At 45.8% G+C, this 21,653-nt stretch overlaps 1 protein-coding gene across 3 annotated transcripts in view; it reads left to right on the top strand.

Moving 5' to 3' along the window:
- PLCL1 (phospholipase C like 1 (inactive)) overlaps nt 1-21,653 on the top strand; it is a 222,615-nt gene that overhangs the window by 112,183 nt on the left and 88,779 nt on the right. Inside the window, exon 1 of one of the 3 annotated variants that reach the window (XM_080399563.1) lies at nt 323-20,043. The exons of the other annotated variants lie outside the window; for them this stretch is intronic. Coding sequence (XP_080255689.1) covers nt 20,023-20,043 — 21 coding nt within the window. The 5' untranslated portion in view covers nt 323-20,022. Of the gene's footprint in view, nt 1-322; nt 20,044-21,653 lie in introns of those variants that run through there. 3 annotated transcript variants of the gene reach the window in all.

Below are 21,653 nucleotides of genomic sequence, written 5' to 3'. Positions count from 1 at the left end.
CTGTTCTTCCTGGAATGTGGCACATCAAACAGGGCTTTGTTGGGTGGTTAAAGAGCCGGTTCTGTTTGGACGTTACTTTGACAGAATGCATTGTTGTCAAAGACCCTGGGAATTATGCCCATAAAATGCATTCAGTGGCTACATTTATGAGGCTCAGTTCAGCACTGGTATGGGCGTTGTCTGGGGACCTTTAGAGGCCAGACATGAAAGCAGCGCCGTAATCCTCACGTGGAATCCCATCTGTTGTACTGCGCCGTCTCTCCTGGCGCGGCACGTCCACCACTGTGCAAAGAGGGCTGCGGGTCCCGGAGTCCCCCTTGTGTTCTGTTGGGCGGGTTGGCCGGGGGCTTAGGGGTGGTGGGTTGTGCTGGACACCCATCCAGAGGAGAGGCGGCGGTGGTGGGGAGGGGTAGAGGCCCTTTGTGTCCTCCCGAACACAGGGCAAGCTGACGTGCAAGGCACCAACCAGGACCGCAGCCCTCTGCCTTGGCCAGTGCCCCAGGCACGGTGCCTGGGGTCTGTGCCTAAAGACAGCGGGTCTCTCCGAACGCCCCCAGGGCTCAGAGCTGCAGCCTCCAGGGCTTCTCGTCAGCTGGCTGTGTGTCTGGTCGGGCGCATGGTGGTAGACCTGACCAGCAAGGCCAGGGCCTGGGCAGGAGAGAGGGGGAAGGTCGGTCTTACATTTAATTCGGAGTAGGCTCTCCCCTTATGGATGGTATTTTCCATAGAAATCCTCTCTGATGTCCTTGCTGCTGCCTTCTCTAGCCTGTGGTGAGACGTGGTTGAGGGTACCAGTTCACAATTTCTATGTAACACTTTATAACAATATTTATAATTATCTAAGCCATGTTTAGTTGTGCAGCGTGGCATAAACACTGTATAGCATTGCACATGTTCTATGTAACGCTCTTAAACCCTTCCTCGTGCATTTTGCTGACTGGCTCTGCTGAAATGAGGGCCACAGAGCGCTATGCAGGCAGATTTTCTTTTATGTTCCTCGGTACTAATTCTTGAAAGATGAGAATAACAGTGTTTGACAGATTTAGGGAAGGACTGTCATCTAATCTGTTGATAAGTACTGGCGATGTGTTTTGTGAGTATTAGTAAGTAGGAAGATATGTTAAATAACAGATGAACAATTCATGAAGCTCCTAGAGAAGTTCTGTGGGGTAAAGTGTCCCCTGATTCTCCTTCAGGGATGTTGCTGACTCTTACGTGCAAGTTTGCACCATCAGTAATTTATGTGTATTTTATCACATACTAAAAGTGCATGTGGAAGGGTTTGGTTTGGGGCTGGGAGCACATGAGCATGGGAACACCCTGTGCGGGGGAAGTTTGGGCTTGGGTCCAGTTTAAGCCACCCATGGAACTGCACCCTCTGCCTCTGTGGTGTGACCACCCCTGTGGGGCAGCGCCAGCTGTTGAGAGGCTGGGGAGAATAAAGCCTTTCCCTTCCTCTCTGCAACATTTCAGAGCATCGGATACCTGGGGAAGCTCTGAACTGAAGAGCATCACAGGCCTCTGAAATGACTTCATGCTTTCCAGGGTTATGAGCTGAACAGAAAACCAGCAGTACGTGCTGATGTTTTTCTTACAAGATTTTAATTATATGAGTCTGGTTGTACCAGGTGCAGATGTACAAACCCTTGCTGTATTAAATTTGCCCTATTGCAGCTCTAAGTTGCATATATGATTGTTTTCTTTTTACTTTCGACACTTTGAGTGCAAAATTGTCCCCCAAAATATTTTTTTTTAGCTGGAATGGAGTTATACTTTCAAAGAAAAAATAAAATTGTTTTGTTTCTGGCCTAGCTTTTTTCATTACCTGAACCGATGTGTGCCACACTAATTGTTTGAAGCTGTACACTGGATCTCCAGCCAGCACTGCTTCAGTGGTGCCCCTGCCTAGAGGTATTTCCCTAGTGTGCACAGAGTATCAGTGTTCCTTACTCTGTGTCTGTGCAGTCTGCCCACATGATTTGACTAAAATCCATGTTTTCCTGCTTGCATTTCTTAGGGCTGTTTTTTATTTTGGGTCTTTTTTTCTAGGATTTTTTTTGTAGGCAGGTGTTGTAGTATAAAACCTCAGGGTTTCAAATCTGTACAGCCAATTCCTTTAGCAGTGGTGAGAAATGCAGCTTACGCTCTCGGCAAAGGTGGGTGCCCTTTGGGCTCGGGGACCTGGCCATGCTATGTCCATAGTGTTCCTACCCAGTGTACGCTATGGAAGGCTGCAGCCTGCAAACTGGCTGTTGTCTTGTAAATACTGAGGACACAGTGTTTGTGCTCCAGCAGAAAGAGGAGGAGAGCTCTCTGGATGCCACAAGCTGGAGGAAAGGTAGGCATGTCATGTGGTACAGGGAGCCAGCTTCCATGCTCAGAAACACGCAGCTGGGAAGGAAACGAGTTGGTCGGGATTTGAAGATGAGCGCTGGCTACACGGGGTGTTTGGCGTAGTGCAGCCTGTGCTCTCCAGCATGACCCGCGGTTCTGGCTGGCTGGGGGAGCTGCAGCAGGAAGGGGTCTCCTGGGGAGAGCACGAGTGGCGGGTACTTCATGAAAATCAGGCCCCTCTGGGGGGGGGCAGGGAAGGTGTCCTAAAAAGCCCAAACTTGCCCGTCGCTTTTGAAGTTAAGGAAACTAATTGGTTTATATTAATTTGGCCCCACTTCTTAAAACGCGTAAGCATGTGCATAAATAGATTGTAATGAGAAGCCTTAAAGCTAAAAGTAGGCACCATGTTCTGTAGCGCTAATTGTTGAATGGTAGGGCGGAAGGGCTGTGTCTTGTCTCCAGCACACATCTTAATTCTGGTTTTACAGGACAGTCTCCTTCCTTTTCTGCTGGTCACCTTACTTTCTTCAGATAGTGTGTGTGGGGGGAAATACCTCCTTCTCCTACCTGATGCCGGTCTGATGGATTTGAGATCAAGCTTGAGGTATGCCTCCTTTGGCTGGGAATTAGGTCTTGGAGCTGCCTGGAGCTTACAGAGTGACCTGGAGGTGCTAAGCACTGTTACAGCACTTGGCCTATCACGATATGAACATGGATAGAATTATTGAAGTTCTTCTAATTGCTTCCTCATGGCACTGTTGTTAGCACCACCACACTAAATGACCTCTCTACATAGAAATCCTGTAAAATTACCAGCTACAAAATACTTCAAAACTTTGCACTCTCTTCATTACCGGTGGCACGATACAGTGCTTCTGTCTGTCTGTCTTGAGCTGGGAAGTAAAAGGCTATATAGTAAGATGGAATCTTTTAAACTATAGCAAGTAGGCGGTAGGGGAAATGAGTGATGAAGTCTATAGAAATCCTGAATGAAAACAGTGACAGGGTGTGTTTACCACTGAAGCTGTAATGGGCCAAACAAATTACAAGTCATGTTCATAACTTGCTTTCTAGAGGACCTTAGTTGCTGAATTCTTCCTTCTCCGGGGTTTTTGTTTCAGTGCTGCACTCGGATGTAGGGTTGCTTCATATTAAGTATGTAATTTACATCTTCTCAGCTGTTTGTTGTGTCCTTTCAGCTAATAGAAATAAAATGAATCATCTTTATCTATTTTAGCAATGCTTTCTCTATCCTAGCTAATGAGATTTCTGGGTAGATAATTCTTGAATTAGTTAGCAGTGTTTATAAACCACAGACCTGGGTTGGATACCTGAGAAGATAATGAGGGGAAAAGAAAAAAACCCAATGTACTGAAAGGTAGATGAAACAGCTCCATGTATTTTGCAACACATGCATAAAATGGCCTGGAAAAATGTTGGCGCTGCACAGCAAAGCATCCTGTGGGTAATGAGGGCCTGTGTAACTACAATTCACCACCTCTGCAGTTACACAGTGTGGTATTGTCATCCATTCCATAGTTACACTTTTTTTTTTTTTTTTCCGGTTGGAATCTTGCTTTTTCTTTTTCCTACCTTATAGTTTTATGTTGATTCCTGTTGCTTTAATACTTTACTGTCTGCTGTGATAGTAATGATGGTACAAGCAGTAATCTGATGACTTTGGATAAACAAATTTGTTTCTCTCTGGCTCAGTTAATTTATCTGTAAGAGAAGTTAATTGTGTTTCTCAGTAATGTGATGCAGTTTACTTGAAAGGGCTCTCTTGGAGGGATTGCCACGAGCTTGCTGTCACCTGTGAGTGGAATGTGGACATCTGGAGCAGCATTAGACATCAACCTGTGCACAAAGCCTCCCAGGTTTGTTGAGGGGAAGTGAGAGGTGGACCACAGTCAGATTTGCTTTGCTGGAGGAACTTAAATTGCATAAAGAGATGGTGATGCTTTGTGCCTGCATATGAGAGGCTTTTTTTTTAATTAAAAGTAGAATCTATTAGCATAGGGAAGCCAGGAGAAAGCAAAGTTATTTTTAAAGCTTCCTTTCATTCAGAAACTATTTTAGAAATGCTAATGGTGGTGGTGTATTTGCCTTGTGCTGCTGTATCATAAGCAAAATATGCAAATGTTTAAATGCTGTCCTATTTTGACACTTGGCAACTTCAGCTCAAATTCTGCTGACATGTTTTTACAGCTTGTTACTACATGTATTGAAGCTTCAGCCTGGATAAATACTTAGCATTGTGAATGCACAGGCATTTAGTGTGTGAAGTGTCTCTTCAGAGCCCAACAGAATGGTTCAGTTGTCACTGATGAGAGATGCCTGTGGTCTGCAAGTTGGAGTTTTAGCAGGGGATCGTTGGACTGTGCCCTGTGGCGTTTGTTCTGAGAGCAACTAAAAGGCCTTATGTTGAATTTTAGTCTGGAAGAAGAGTTATAAAGATGTACTGATTATTTTAAGAGGGTTTTGTGCTTTGCTGATTCCGGGCTGATTGCAGAAGCCACTCTGAACTAGAACCACCTATGTCCTCGTGGACTTGCGCATGCCTCGCAGTGGGCTGTTCTGCCAGGGTGATGACTTCTGTACCAGGGGATGAGAAGTCCTCAAAAGGGAAGTTTTGTTGCCTGATTTAATGTCTTTATTGGAGAATCTTTCCCTGGTAAAACCAGGAAGTTTTCAATCTCTATAGAGCCGAGCAAGCGGCAGATTTGCTCCCCCTTCACTCTGGAAGTTAGAGGCTGTTTCTGGGGAAGCATTAACTTTTAGAAGAGCAGGCAGCCCACTGAATCACAAGATGATGAATGCACAAGTACTTTACTGAGTTGGGGCTTAAATAGCCCTGACTTGGAAACGGAGGTACGTTGACTCTCTTATCTACAGTTGCTGCAGCCTGGTGATTATGAATTTGCAAAGCTGAGGCTTCTGCCTGAATGGCAAGAAAATTGCGAGAGCTTTCAGCATCCTATCAATCTCTGAACACTGGCAAGGAAATGTCTTCTCTTTTGAACTGCCCTCTGCTGAGTCCACAGTAATTTTTATGACATTACTGCCAACATTTAAACCTTTCTCACCAGGAAAATGTATAGACAGATGTGTTATAAGTCACTTGATGTTCTCCCAGCTGTCATGGCCTTCTTCACCACCAGGGAACTGAAGTCCTGCAAAGAGGATAAGCAGAAGTGTAGCTAAAAATGCTGACAACTTGATGATAGTAAGAATCTCTCTTTCAATTCTATATTGCAGATCAGAGTTAACCGAAGGAGAAGAATCTGGCCTAATCTCTCTGATAGTAACAGGAAGTTTTTCCTGACAGGGACCATTTCAGCCACGCGTATCTGTTGCGAATGGTGCAGGTACTTCCAGTGAACAGAGATACATCTGGGCTGCTGCTCCACCTTTACCTGGCAGCCCAGGTATCTACCATCTTTGGCTGTTGTTGGGCTCTGCTAGTTAGTTCAGTAACAGTAATGCTGGAAAAACTTGCGTGTGGAGCTGAGGGGTGGCATGGTGATGGGGAACCCGAGTGGCTTTTGAAGAACCATCTCTGCATGGCTCAGCTGATAGAGCAGTGCTGTAGTTACAGGGACTTTTATTGTATAAACCAGTCAGGTTGTCTTCATACCCTTTAAGGAGCAGCTGCTGAACTCATCCTGTATCTGCCTCAGGGATCTCGGCTGCAAGGTGTTTGTATAGTGTTCAAGGGTCTTTCCAGCCCCTCTCTCACTGTGGTGGCAAGTTAAAACTCTGTGAAATGTTCTTCTGTGCAGTGCTTTTGCACGTAAGCAATGCTGAGCATTTTGCAGACATGAAAAGCTCAAGCAGGTGAGGGGAATGGTCTTGAGCATTCATGAGTTGAGGTTAAAAAGGGCCCACAGGAGATTTTGTATGTTAAACTGCAGTCACTTCCATGGAAAATGGGGAGAGCCGGGCTGTGTAACTGTGGGCCAGTGGATGTGGAAAAGGCAGAGGAGTATCAAGTGGGGTGCAGAGAGGAACAAAGAGAATTAAGTGCTTGCTGGTGAGTTATTTCCGAATATGTGTAAGATCTAAGGAAAAGGGTGGTACAAACAATGTGATGGGGAGGCAAGGGGAGATAAAAAAACCTCTCAAGCCTTTGTTGAAATGGTACCGCTCTGTGGAAAACCAAGGGTTTCTTATCTTCTTACTTAGTTAAAATATGTAATTGTTCAAGATTCACACCGTCACTGGAGGGTGAGTCATAAGATAATTGCAGTTGATCCACAGGATGGCTAGCATTTTAATATAAGAAAAGGATTCTGGTATCCTTTAAAAATGCTGCTTTCCAGTACACTGAAAGGTACAACTCGCACAGTGTGGCCAGCCTTCCAACTGTAACGAGGAATATGTACTTCTCATATAAACGTGTGGGGACCATTGGAAGGCAGCTGTCCTTTGGCATTGCATCTCCCCGGGTGGGCTCCCTGCCATGAACAGAGGCAGCGCAGTTCCCCCAAGGAGCAAGGGGCAGGGAGCAGCACAAAAAGGAGCAGCAATTTCTGTAGTGACTACTTGTTCTGAAAAGCTTTTCCCACCTACATGCTAAAGTAAAAATAGCTCACTCTTCTACTGAGCACGGTAGCGTCTGCCTGCCGCAGATAGACAGTGCCAGCATCTGAATTATTGTGAATGCTCGTTTGTTGGGCTGGAAGAATAATTTAGAATGTTCTTAACGTACATAATGTAAATATGGAGGAACGTTTGTGGATGATCAGGAGAGTACAGGACTGCTAGGGGTGACAGTTTGAAAAATGTGGCTTTGTGTAGGGGTTTACTGAGGTTCTGGAGCCAAGCTCTGTTTGTAATAAACTGCAAAGTGAAAAGCTAAGGAAAGGGCGAATGTGAAGCGTTTAGCATTGGGATGCTTTGTCAGTGATTAATGGAACTTGGCTACTTTTGCTGCTTGGCAGTTCTGCGCAGTGCCTGTTATCCTGTGGACCATCTATAATCACACTGTCTGTAGCCATTTGGACCCACAGCACAAACCAGGACAGAGCAAACAATTCTGGTGGCCTGCTTCTTGGTCAGCTTTTTAATTGAGTACATATTCACTGTGACAAAGCAGCAGACATTTTCAGCAGTTTTATATGACTTAAAAAGGCATATTTTTGGAGGTACAACATCCTTTTGGACGGTTATTAATCACTGCATGGATCTTGGATGAAATGAGTTTTTTGGAGTTCAGCTGCATCCCCCTGAAGGTCACCATGTATTTATTGTTATCCTGAAGCTTGTCTCCATTGGTAGCCTGGTGTCAGTCCTGGCGTAAATACGGGGAACTGCAGTGGCTTCATTCAAGTTGGGCAAGCCTCCAGGGAAGCGTTTTGAAGAAGCCTGCAGCAGGACACGTGAGCTGCAGGGTGCTTGCCATGGCTGTGGCTGTAGGAGCATGCTGGCTGCACGAGGAGGATGTGCTTGGGTGCTGGCCGAGAGCAGCAAGAAAACTTGTGGAGGCCTGAAAGCTTGACTGCACCGCTGGGGGGGCACAGGCTCACCATGCAGAGGGACCTGCCTACCCTTCTTCGGTAAAGGGAGGAGCGCACTGGCTACGAGCTGGCTGGGGAGGCTTTGGATGAAGCAGCAGGGAGCCTGACAGGAGCAACAGTCAGCAGGAGCCACAGCAATGTCACCTGCCAGAAATTTATATCCCTGGGGAATAGGGATTCCCCAGCAATGATGATGGCGTGGTCCCACACTTCCACATCCCCAGCCAGTCATGGGGGCTTTCCTGAGTTTCGTCATTATCATTTAGTCTTTGCCAGTCATGACTGGTAAGTACAGGTGAAGCCCGATTTTGCCATCCTTTCTTGACAAACTTCCAGGTTGTAAAAGAATTGCTCTTTTCTCAGGATTTCTGGCCGTGGTTACCAAAAGCAGTGGCAGTGTGTGGAGGACCACTCGGTTTTCACGCTCCTGCTTGAAACAAAAGCCACATTTTTTGCAGGTGTGTGTCTGTGGAAACAGCTGTATTTGTGCTAGGAGAGAACACTTTTCCTCCTTGCCTGCTTCCCCCAGCAAAGCACTCTGCGGCTCTGCCAGCTAGGCTCCTCGTGCCACCTCTGGAGCTTGTGGGGATGCTTCTGCTGTCAAGGGGAGCAGGAGGGTGGCTGGGAACCAAACGTGTCACTGTTGGTTGTTTTCCTAGTAGGTGCCGGAGTAAGTCCCTCTGCAAGTTCGGGGCTTCTTGTTTTCTGTGGCTTTCAAAACTTTGTGTTTCCTCTGGACTACAGAAGACATGTGTAATGAGGAAAACCAGAGGAGAAAAAATTAACTGCCCATCGTGCTACCTTGCAAGATGGCTGATCAGTCATGCTTATGTCGAGAGCACCTGGAACTGGAGAGGACAGGCATCCACATCTCCCAACACACCTCAGCCCCAGCTGGGTGACCAAAACCATCAGCATTGCATCGTCCTTGCCAAACAGCAGAGTGTTGTCCAGGTGCTGGAGGTGGACAGCTGGTGTCTCGGGCATTGCAGTCCTTTAGGGGAAGTTTGTGTCTATCATGCCCACCCTGTGTCTGTCTTACTTGCCTGGGAGCTACATTTTGCATTCTCCTTATTTGACATGTATAATGACAGAGTTCAAATAGCATCTCAGATAATTAGCTGTGAATGCATAATGTAAAGCCACTGCTATGACTATGGGAAGGTGCCTTGCCCTTGCTTAATTTCATAGGTGAAAGGCAACATATTAAACTCAGCATGGTGAAATCAACGTCGTCGTTTTAGTTGACGTTCATATGAATGTTCCTCAGAACTTGCTCTGCTGTCATCTGCTGGTTTGTACCATAGTGGTTATAGTAGATGTTGGTACAAAAGGAATAGCAGATCAAAGTCCCGGTTAGGGCTCGGTGGTTCCAGCTCCTGCCTGTAGTGGTCTGGATGTCAGTAATGGCAATAGATGTGTCGGCATGCATAAATGGCAAAGGACCATCATGCGACGTGGAATGGTTTGTCTAGTAGTGGGCGCTGGCATAGTGCCAGGTGTATGCGGGGTGTCTGTGCGTGGGGCACTGGGGTGGTGGAGCCCAAAGGTGAGGCTACGGGCTCTGCTGACCGCCTGCGGGGCAGCTTGGCGAGCGTGGCCTCCTATGGCCCTGGCGACCAAAGGGTTTCCTGTAGCATCATTTGGTTTGCAATGAAGGTGTTACTGTTTGTTCAGTGATGCAAGACGGTGAGAAAATACTCCTGTGTTTTGTTTCTAAGCTGATTAAAAATCTGTGGGAGAGGCTATTCCCTGCTGGTTTTGGCAGTTCCAGAAATAACTGTGATTGAAATCTGCATGGCTTTCATGTTGCCTCTTTGAGGTTTGGTTGTCTCAAGCAGTGGAGTGCCAGGGTGTAAGCCTGACTGAATACGAATAGCTGTGCTTTCCAACCACGGTGGCGCGTCTCCTTTCTGAAGAGACACACAGCTATTATACAACATAGCGCTTCACTTGTGTTTTTTCAAGCCAGGTTTATTTTTGCTCCTAAGCTCTGGACACGTGAAGTTCTCTTGGCTGGTCTACCAGCTTAGAGGTAGCAGTTTAATTTGCTTCCATTTGAGTCAAAAGCCATCCCGACCTCAGTGGGAAGGGGATGCTGTTCTGTACAGCTTTGTACTTCAGTGGGATAAATACAACATTTAGGCACTTGCGGACCATACAAATCCTATCACTTTTCTTTATGATTGAACAACATGCTTGTTCTTTGATTCAGGGCCACAGTAGCTGAAATAGCATTTATTGTATTTAGAAGGAGCTGTGCTGTCTTCATCAGCAATAACAAGTTACCATTTACTGCTCTAGGCAGCAATTTTCTCATTAGGTGTTTTAATGAACACAGAAAGGTTTAAATTTATTCTTATTTCCAGCATTCTTGTGGTAAGTGCAGCTTCTAGGTATACGAGAACCATGGCTTCTAGAGCAGGTTTTGGATTTGAATGTAGGCTGCATTAATGAGTGGAGGAAATGCAATACCAGGCTCATCAGCTGAACTAAAATACTGTGTAGACCAAATGGAAAAGGTCTTTATTTCTAAAGCTTCTTAAAAAAAAAATAAAGTTGTGCAGCTAAGCACTATTGTGGGGATTTGTGGTTAACAGAGTGATTACAATATCAGAACAGACTTGGCATCTGCTCTGCTGCCATGCTAAAAAAAATGCTGTTGGCTGTTGCCTCACCATGCCTGCAGGAGAGATCTTTTGGGGATGTGCTTTAGGTCATAGGGAAGACCCCTTCCTATTGTTTTCCACAAATTAAGCTCCTTTCCATTTAAGTTCAATTTAAGGAAGGCTTTTTGTCTCCCATATTTTTGTTAAAAATCTTCCTTTCTTTCCGTATTCGGTCTTTCCCTGTCTTCCATATTGGAGTTGGAACTAAAGGAGAAATTTTTCTGAGGCAAATTAATGGAAATCCCTTAAATGTTGAGATTTCCTGAAGAATAAATCGCAGTCTTCCAACCCCTTGGTGTTTTTCATGCCCCTGAGCCAGAGGGAGGTGTCAGGCTTCCCCAGATGACACCCCCAGAAGGAGCTATGGGAGGGACCTCCACAGCACTGTCCCTTCGCCTGTGATTTTGGGTTTTTTTTTTTGTACCAGGCAGATTCTTGTGTAGTTTAACCCAGTTAGTGGCTGGTTGTCCTTTCCCCTGGCTCACTCGCTGCAGCCCTTTGGTAGCCAGCTTTGTCCTCTAGCAACACTGCAATTCTCCTTCCACTTTTCCAGTTCTGCCTTCTCTGACTGCTGCTCCTTTGCTTCCCCCCCACCACTGTGGGACCTGGGCACTGCTGAGGTGGACGTGGGAGGGTGGAGGTGTAGGGTTAGATACCTGATGTGCTTATGGGCTGTAGCAGGGAGTGGGATTTCATGACTCAAGGGAACCTGTCGAGGCTCTGTGTTAACATCACCCAATGTGTGGGGAGAAACACTGAAGAAAGTGCCCTGAAGATTAATTTCTTTTCACCCGTGTGCAGTATCTGTTAATCTTTTTTTTTTTTCAGGAAAAAACTAAGCTACATTGTGTTGACCAGAACGTAACTCTGTGGTGTTTTGTATAGGTTACAGGTTAGTCTTCATACAGTCTTTGTTTGTGGTCTGATGTTCCAGTACTGTTGTCTGCTGTGCCATGTGATGGGACTAGTGATGTTGAATTATTTTGGTTCTCCCAACTGAAACGTGTGCTTTTTCTTAATCTTTGTTTAAACACCTCGGTGCCTAATGCAACTTACTCTTAATCAGCCAGCTTCATTCCGTTACTCTTAATCCAACTCAAATGCTTTTGAACACTGCAATTTGGCTTCATTTCTGCAAGAGACGAACAGATTGCTCTTACTGCTTGTCAGCTGGGTAAACTGAAAACATAGATCACATCGACCCTCTGCACTCCAGCGAGGGCTTCCCTGGCCTTTCAGTACAGCATCAAACTTGTCCTGGTTTGCAAAGGTGTGTGCGACTTCATTCTGTCCTACCTCTGCTCACATGCCTCCTCGGTGCTTCTGTCTCTCTGCACCACTGTCATCCACCAGAGCAAGAGCCATCCCTGTGCCACTTCTGCCATCAGGAAGGTGATTTCTGTGTCACAGAGAACTTGATTGCAAACTGTGTTGTCTACGCAGCAGTGCTTAACCATAATGTGCCAACTTCCCTGCTGCACCAGGAACAGCAGGGAGAGCAGAGGGCTGCGGTCCCCCAGTTTGCATCCCTCTGGCTGCTGTGTCCCTGATGCCTGCCTGATGTCTGCCGGGCTGCATGGGCATGAGTGGCCTTTGTCCTTTGTGATCTTCACTGCTGAGACCCAAGTCAGCCACAGTTTGGCCAAAATGAGGTTTGAGACTTGATTGCTGAAGCAGTGCCGTACCTCTGCCGGGGCACGGCTTGCTTTCAGTGCAGAGCCGCTGACATCAGGGTGTTGCAGGTTGATTGGGGAAGAGATTTGGTCCTTTCTGTGTTTGGCATCTGTAATTTTTCATGTGTATCAAATAAAAATAAGGGTTGCTGACAGCAAAAGGAGGTGGACCAGCAAAGAGTGGCTTTATTGCCATTTCACACCCTTTCTTTTTCCTGACTCAGGGTGGTGGAAGGAAGGAAGGGGAGGTTGCATGGCTTTATTTCTGCTGAAGAGTAATAGGAACATTGCAGGCAATGGCTGCTAAACAGAGGTCACACTTCAGGTATAACCTTGGTACTTTCATATTGCTAAGCATTTTCCTGTAGCAATTTCAACAACAACGTACCCAGAATTAGTAATGTATATTCATTTCCTGTTGTTTTTTACAGAATACGTTCTAAAAGGTCTGATACTGTACTTGTGAAACGTCTAATACAGCACCATAAAAAAGTATGGCCATCCCTTCTGTTGCCACTTGCTCACCGTGGCGAGGGGGGCTCATTTAATCAGCATTACTCAGGAGCCTGATGGTGTAACGGGCCTTCAAGGGTAATACTGGCATTATTTATTCTAAATTTTTGTGGTTTTTTTAGGAGGGGGGGGCGATAGTGAACAGGAGCCTCATTATGCCTCTGGTAATGAAAACTCAGTGATACTTAGTAAGTGAAAACAGAGGGTTTTAGAAGAGGTGCAGATAATGAGAATTCACCTTTTCAAGAGACCACATCAGAAATAAAGTTAGTGTCACCACTGCTGCTTCACAGGTCCTACTGAGGAAGACATACCTCAAGGATGTCCTGAAATCCACTGCGAATCTCCCATGGGTTTCAGTGAGGTCAGAGCCACACCTCAGTGCTAATGGAAATTTCTACGATAATCAGGTGTGCGATTTGTGAGTCATCTTTAAAGACAAGGTTCAGTCTTAGCTGTTTGTCACCGTTCCTGCCTTTGCTGTGGTTGCAGAGGGTGGCTGGATCAGAACTGAGCTCTGTAGATTCAGATAATTGCTATGTTTCCAGCTTATTTGCCTGAAGTCTTTTTCTTTAGGCCAGAAGAAAGCATCAGGTACCTGTCAGCTGCAGAATTGCTTACTGGTAGCTATTTAATAGCAAAACAAATTTTTGTTTACCAAGTGGTACCACAGAGAGCATTGCTATAAAAAGCAAACATGTTTTAAATCATTCCTCTCTGTTGACATGGGCTTTTGTTTCCTTCCAGCAGCTGCCTGAGCAGAGGCTCTCAGCCTTGGTGGCTGGTTGGAGCTGCAGGTATGAATTATCTTCGGGCTGTTCACGTAAGAACTGGCTTTGCAGGTTGCTCTTGGGAGTGTGATACCCAAAGGAGCCTCCTTAGCAGGAACAGGTGAGGTGCTATGTTGGTTCTTAGGCAGATGCATGGCTTTAATGGGTTATTAAAAGTGGTTTGAAAGGTTTCAGCTGAGGGAGGGAGAGGGGAAACATGATAGCACATCTTGAGGGTGGAGAGGATGCTGAGGCATGATACCTTTCTTGTGGTGTGCAGGAGACAAAAGACATCAGCAGTATTAACCTCCCCTTTTTTGCCTTATGGAGCTCTCCTTTAGCCAAAGGTATTAAAGCTTGTATAGATAAAGCCTCTGTGAGGCCCTAATAGGTGACGATTTGTGTGGGTAGCTGCGCGGAGGAACAGAGATGTTTCTGTAGTTTAAGGTGACCGTGTAACAATAAACTGGGAGGACAGTGAATATGGAGCAAGAGCTGTGACACCAAATTTTGTCTGTCTCTGCGGCCAGGTTTATTTCAGGGGGGTTTTGCTGCCGCTGGTTGTGAGTACAAAGCACAGTCACCATTTGTTTTCAAAGAATTTCTAGGTTACATTCAACTTTCAGAGTCACACATTCAGCGTTTCTGAACTGTGGTGTTTCTTGGCTGTTGTCAAAGGTCTGGTTTTTCTAGAGCCTCAAAACACTTCTAAATCTCTCAAGGTTTTCGTCCTCTTTTAAGATATCTGTGCTCTGCTTTCAACCAGAGGGGAACCAGTTTTCATGGCTTCTGCTGTGCAGCAATCAGTTTTGGTATCGGAGAGGCTTGGAGGTTGCTGTGCTGTGAGGGATGACTCTCATTATTTCAAAACAATGTCAGGGAAAATTTAGGAATGCTGAAAGAAGCAAAGAAATATTGGCAGTCTTCCCTATGGCAAAAATTAGAAACCAGTCCACTGGCATTTCAGAAATGTCAGCTTCATGTTACAACTAGAATGTGTGGTGTTTTTTTTTCTTTTGCATATGCTGAAAATCAGATACTTAACCTCAAATGAAATTTGGAAGAAATTCTTTACTTGGGCATCAATCACCATGCTACCTCAGATACGGCTTATAAATTAGAAGAAATGCTTTATGCCAGAGTGTAATTATTTCATGCTTCTGAACATGTTGATCATAGGATGGACAAATTTTGAATTGTTCTGTAGTCTTAAATATGTGAGCAGAGTCTGAAGTCAAATCTAATGTTAGCTGAACCAGTTTTTTTTAAACAAGTTCTGAAGTGTTGTACAACCTTGGTAAACCACTTAAAAAGGAGTTTTAGAATATGAAAATGTGAAAATTTGGCTCTGTGAATAAGGGACCTGATTTCTTAAGCCTCTCAGTATTTGCAGCTGTGGACTGTGGTTTCAATATGGGCTTATAATGTAAACTAAGATGCATGGCTTTGGCTTTCCAAATGTGAACATGTCCATCTTAAATCTTTTTCCACATTTGTGTAAAAACAAAGCAAACCTCACCTAAAACTAATTTTGGTGTTTTTTTTTTTTGTTATTCTATTGGTTTTTCCTTTCCCCAAAGCTGCAGTATGCTATGTAATGGACTGCCTGGTTTACCTACATGTAAGTTCTCCAGAAACTGAGTTAGGCAAGTATTTGTAGTCGTGGTGTTCCTTGTTAACTGAAACAGGGGGTTTGTTCCTTCCTATTTCTAAATGGATGGGGTCAAAAGACTAATTTCCTGCCAGGAGGTCGCATGAGTGAGCATGGGAGAAGAAGCTTTTTCTAGTCTTCCTTTTTTCCTCAGTGTGTGTGTTTATCTGTTTTAGTAGCAGCCCAATAACAGATCATTTTCCTCATCTGCTCAAGATACAAGTTGTAGCTGTCCGGGAGGTCTCATCCATCCCAGCCCTGGTGCAGAGCCTGGTGCTGGCAGCTGCCTCTCTGAGAGCACAGCTGGCTGGATGCTGGTGACCCTGAAGACACCTGTTAATGTGCTGAGAGCTGCACTTACCTTGTATTTATTCTGTGCGCTGCCACATCTGGGTTTGCCTGCGACTAAGCCCTCTGTGGTGGCTGGTGCTTATGACCCTTTGTCTGTCTTTCATAGCAGACACTTGGCTAAATTTACACAAACTTTTCTTACTCATCCCTTAACCTCTCAGGAAGTTCCTACGCATCTAAACTAGAAAAAAAACAAACAAAAACCCACATACAAAATGAGCGGCCTTTAGCTAACCAACACCTCCATGCAAGATTTTACACCAAGCACACTTCCCCAGAAATCATGTATTTGCAAGCAATGAAATTCTTGGAAAGAAATACTAATGGCGTACTAACCACAGGAAGCTCTCTGTGTGTGTGTGTGCCTTGGAAAGTGAGAACAGTCTTTCTATAAATCTTCCTTTCCTTGGAAATTAAAACCATTTTAATGCCTCACAACTTGAGCTCAAGCAGAATTTAAGTAGGTGAATGTGTTCTCAGAGACGGCAGCGGTGAGAAGGAATAAAAGAGCAAGGGGGATGAATCTGTGAAGTGTAGTTCTGAGCAAGTGGAGACTCAAGGAATGGATGCCAACCCCGTTAACATAAAGAAAAGCTTTTCTTTCTTTCTTCTACAAATGCATCCTGGAGGGCACTTGCAGTGAACAAGAGGAACCTGCAACCGTGGTAGCACCCAAGGAGACTGTTGTAGCCCAGAGAAAACACTAGGCTGTTGGTTTCTGTAAGAATAAAAATGGAGGGAGAATATGCCACGGGAGCAGGGGGGAAGAAACCCAAACTATATTTAAGTGAAGTGTTCCCCCCCCAATTAATTTTCAATTTCTTAAGTTTTGGGTTCAAGACTACTTTAATACTTCATATTCTGCCTTTGAGAAGGAGGCTAGCAGAGCAAGTTCACTTTAGTAACTAAACATCTGGAAAATGATCCTATGAATAGATAGTTTAAGGGTAGTACAATGACATCAAGCAGTGTAGCTATTGGCAAGAATTGGCTAAAATAATTTTAAAACTTATGCTGCTTGGAAGGAGAAAGCCCTGATTCATGTGGTATCTCTTGTTGTCCGCCATGTGGATGTGGAGTAGAAGGACACACGTGGTAGAAGATTCAGACTGAGGGACTTCTGCTTTCACCCTGCTGCAGCAGCATAAGGAGAGGAAGGGGAGCAGCAGCCGCCTGCCCAGGTGGAAGCCCTCGAGGGCAGGACCCCAGATGAGAGGGTGGGAGAAGGGGCCTCCTTCCAGGTAGCTGGAGGAGCAACGTGAGCGAGCTGAGCTCTGGAGGGAACTGCAGTTTCTTCTTTCTGGCTCCAAAGAAGGTTTCTTTGACATAAGGGCTGAAGATATGCATAGGAGGGGAAAACGTGATCCTTAGCAGAAATGCCTTGAATCTTTATTTTCCATGAGATACTGAGTGAAGGTCAGAGGTTCTGGGAAGAAATGTCCAGCGTTTTGACCATTTGTGGGCTTCTGTTTCATTTCCTGTTTGATTACTAAGGGATTTGCAGTGAGGAGATGCATATTCCAGCTCATTTTGTGACTCTAGACCCTTGGTGCTGGAGGTAGGCTCTGTTTACAGAGCTGCAGTTGACCTTTTCTGAATAAAGTAAAAGCACTGGAAATTTATTTCTGGCTTAATAGAGTTCAGGATGACCCATCTATAATATAGAGTCACTTGAGTAGCCCAAGCTGTAGTAGTAGCTGTTATTTTTCAGCTTCCAGCAGACATGTTCTTTTGAGAAGGCTTTTTGAGGGAAGCTGGGCCTATAGAATCTCTTATAACAACAAAAAACCTAACCAAAAAAAACCAGCAAACCACTACTTGCAAAGTTTACACTTCAAACCCGAGTGCCCTGATGTGGAAGGGGTTGGGGACAGATGTCAGGTTTGCATCCTCCTCTAGCCTGTGTGCAGGTGTCCAGGACCTATAGCTCCCACTCCTGGGCCGAGAGCACCCTTCTCGCAAGGCTGTAGTGTCCTTCCCAAGGAAGGGCCCTGGGGTGGAGGTCTTAAAGGTATTTTCCAGCCTAAACAATTTATGACTTTATGTCTTGTTCCTTTGCAGAATGAGGAGCTAGAGTAAGGTCCTTGAGAAGATGTGCTGCCTCCACGGTGCTGGCCCTGCCCTGTGTGGTCAAAACTGCATTTATAGATAGCATCAACCGTGTCTCAGCAGAGTTTGCAGATGTGCCCTGTGAGCGCTGAAGGTCCCTGCTGTGTTTTGAACTAAGGGGACCGCAGCAGTAAGGGAGACGCATCCCAGAGCATCTGCGTGGGGAAGAAGGTCACGGCTGTGCTAACCAAAGCAGACCCTTTGGCAGGGTGGAGGAAGGCCCATGTGAAGCTGCAGGGTCCCTGGTGGGGTGCTGGTGGCTCCTGTCCAGCGGCCAGCGCTACAGAAGCGTGCTGGGCAGTGCTCCTGCCCGGAGCCCCAGCTCACAGAGTGCCCTCAGGCCTCCCTGCCCCCGGCCCCGGGGGGGCTGAGGTAGCAGGCTCTTTCTGATGTTGGCTCCTTGGGCAGGCCCTCTTCCAGTGCAACCCTAATGAAATTTGTCAGGGACGTTTTCCTCCTATGTGGCTCGCTCTTTTTTAACAGTGTGTGCCAGAAAGTAGCTTGCGGTAAAGACAACCAGTTTGCTGTTTTGGTTGATGCTGTCTTCCCAGCTCTCCTGTTCCCTCCGTGCTGGTCAGAGGTACAAAAAACTGGCCAGTTTGAACAGCGTTCAGAGAGTGGACTTTAGGTTTCTGTAACTGGTAGGAATTACCTCTTTAGCAAATTATCAAGAAATGGGTGTATAGTTCATTGAGATATTTGAGTGCCCCTTCCCTGAAATGTTCCTAAACAAAAAAAAAAAAAAAAAAAAAAAAAAAAAAATTGTAGAAAGTTGTAAAAATAATAGTAAGTCAGCTGGCAGGAATTATTTGTTAGAGGAATGTGAGTGGTGGATTTTATTATGCTAGAAGAAAACAAATAATTTTGACTGTCATGGGCTTTCTGAGGCTGCTGCTGCCCTTGCATCTTAGGGTGTGGTTTTTTTTTAGCAAAACTCCTGAGAGTTAAGTGTGAACAGAGTAATTTTCATGCAAACTATGAAATAAAGGACTTGAAAACATGTTTTTAACTGACTTTTTTTCCACTTCAAAGTATTTGTGTTGTATGCTGGTCAGATCTATGAAGATTTGCACCAGCTTAGAGACAACATTTTCTCAATGCATTTTTAATTGCAAACTCTCAAAATCATATGTACTTTTTTTTAAAGGAAAGGAACCTTTCATTTCAAGGTGTATGCAAAGACTTTGTGTGGATAGTTAAATAATCTAAAGTCCCCTGGAATTTCTTTCCTAGTGATATTTTGCTCTAACAACTTTCCACATTTTAGAGAAAAATGATGTGTTGCCTGCAGATGAACAATCTCTTTCCGCTCCCATTAAATTCTATGTGGAGGTGTGAATATATATAATTAGAGACTTGGGGACGGGCTGTGAAACAGAAAATGAGAGAGGAAGACTTTTACGCTTCCAAAACCATCTCTGTGTCATCTGCTAATTAAATCGACCTTCTTGTCCATGGAATGTTTTGTGGCTGTGGTAGCACTGCAGCAGCTCCAGATCAGCACGGGCCAGAAACAGCTTAGAGGGAAGCCTCTGCTTTTGGCTCTCGCAGGAATGGAGTGCTGAAAGATGCATGATTCAGGAGTTGCTGTGGCTGGTTTCAGTGAATCTGAAATATATTAACTATAATAAGAATATTAATAACACTGTAGCTCTTCCCAGAAGGTGCAGCTGAAGATGAGGTGCATGCCAAAGCAGGCGATGGTGTTAGGCAGAGGCTAGGGTACACCAGCTCTTGGGTATTGTGGGGTGAGGCCAAATCCATTGGGTCCCACCTGTGCAGCTCAGCAGGAGTTACTTTCATAAGTGTTTGCCCGCAGACTCTGTTAATCTTAAGCATACTTCTGCTGGTTTGAAATTAACAGACAAAATAAAGCTCAAATGGCTACTTGACAGTTGAGAAAGGCTCCTCTGTTGTATTTTTAATTGTTTGTGTAGGCTCCTGCTGGAAGCTGATGCTTTCTGTTATGCGTTGTTTTGAAATAAACTTTAATAATCTGACCTCAGGGCCCAGATGTTGTACTTAACTGTTGTGTGGTAGAAGCCTGAATCAGATTGAGAGATTAAAGTTGCTTTACAGAGAACAAAATTCAGAATTACAATCTGTAAAGAACTTAGCAGTAAATGCAAAACCAGTTGTAAATATACTGGGGCACTGTGCAGGGGTATAGTAAGCAGCAGTTACAATGGAGATGCCGTAGATAGGAGTATGTAGCTGCTTTATCTTGCGGTTCTCTTGAGACTCTTGGTACGGTAACAGAAACCTCAGACTGCGCTAAAGGGAGAAGGGGTTCTTTGGGACTACGCAGCAAATATTTTCAGTGCCTTCGAGGTGTTAAGCTATCATCTATTCAGCTTGGAAAAACAAACTGAATGTTTTTGAAGAGGATCCTGTAATCCCTTCTTGGGGAAGATGGGGATGCTGACATGACAGATGACCATCCCTGAAGCTTGGGTGGGTCATGGCTGTCCTTGGAGGAAGGCAGCATTATTATTGTGGCAGAGTCTCCATCTGTTCTCACTTTTCAGCTGTGTCTTCTGGCTTCTTCGTTGCATTATTGACAAAGTGTAACAGGGCCTGTCGCTACTGCTTGTCTTGTGCTCCCTTGTCCCTCAAAGTGGTGTTTGCAAGGAGCAGAGGACACCTCCCAGTCTGATGGACCTCCGCAGTCAGCCTGGGTGGAGTCTCTAAATGGCATGGGAATGACTGTTTAGTTGTGTGACAACTAAATGCTTTATTTTTATAATCACTCATTTACATTTGCATTGCAGTTTGTGTCTGTGTCCCTGCCGCAGCAGGAAGCACACTTACCCTGTAGGAATGGTCGGGTGCTGGGAGGATGGGAGTGGGGGGGCAGGGGGGGAGCACAGGGCGACCCTGGCTGTGCCCTTCTCCATTCTGGCTGTGGCCTTCCCATGCCTCCCGCCTGGGCTCCATGGCCTCCCCATCAGGACCAATTTACAGCCTTCTCCACTGAGCGGAGGAAGGCAGAAATTAATCCAGAGGGGAAATTGTTCTGCCTGAGTGGGCAAGTAGAAGGAAACTGTCTCACTGACTGTGTTGCTTTAATCTCTCTTTCTGCGCTACCTGGAGTGCAGAGCTCTGCATCTGACCCACCATCAGGGCTGGCAGGGGGCCCAGCAGGATCTCTGCTAGCTTGGGCTGAAGGATATACTGGCTTTTGCCAGCTGCCTTCCCCTTGGCACATCTCCCCGTGAGCAGAACCAAGAGCAGGGTGTCTCGGTGCGTGCAGCTGGATGCAGCCCTGGGAAGCCTGGCAGCAGCTGTTACCTGAGAGCTGCACGCCGGCACGGTCAGGCTCCGGCTTCTCCTGCTGGTCTTTGAAGGCCCTGTGCACTCCGCGGCAGATGGGTGGGAGCGATGCCCGCGTTTCCCGGAGGTGCAATCCTGGGGGCCGAGCGCTGCCTTCCCCTCGTCGCACACTGGCGGTACGCCTGGTGAAACTCCGCTTTGCATGTGGGCTGCGTTTAATCCCCCGTGGAGAGGGATGCGCATCCTTGTCTGCCTTCCGCCTCCCGTGCTCTCCCCGCAATTGCTCCCTCCTCGCCGCTGAGCTGCAGCCCTCGGTGCCAAGGTCTCCATCCCTGCCTTAGCCCCACTGGGCTGACAGGCTCCCTGCTCCTTCCCTTGTCTCTTCAAGGCATGGGAAGAGGCTTGGATGTCCTTTCTTAAAATATTCACCTTGTTGTCCTTGACCGTAAGCCCTTATTTGCAGCGTGTGCCTAAGCTGTACCTCTTGATCTCCACGTGTGGCTGGGTAAAGGCTTTCTGTCCACCGAAGAGACTGGCTGTGGGCGCACTCAGCGTGCTGAAGATACTGAGGTTTAGTTCGTAATAGAACAGGTGGTGCACAAAAAGATTAAAATGGCCTAATGGAAAATCAATTATGGGTCAATGATCATAGCCAAATTCGTGATTTAATCCTTTGCATTTTGTATCTTGCAAATGAATACAAAAATTTGCATGTAGCAATCAGTTTAAAAGGAGATACTGAACAACCTAGTACAAATGTTAAATTTAGCATGAACAGCATCTAGGGAGAC

This window comes from Falco punctatus, assembly GCF_963210335.1.
Source record: "Falco punctatus genome assembly, chromosome: 8".
Classification (NCBI taxonomy): domain Eukaryota; kingdom Metazoa; phylum Chordata; class Aves; order Falconiformes; family Falconidae; genus Falco; species Falco punctatus.
This window is presented reverse-complemented; position numbering and strand designations above follow the sequence as displayed.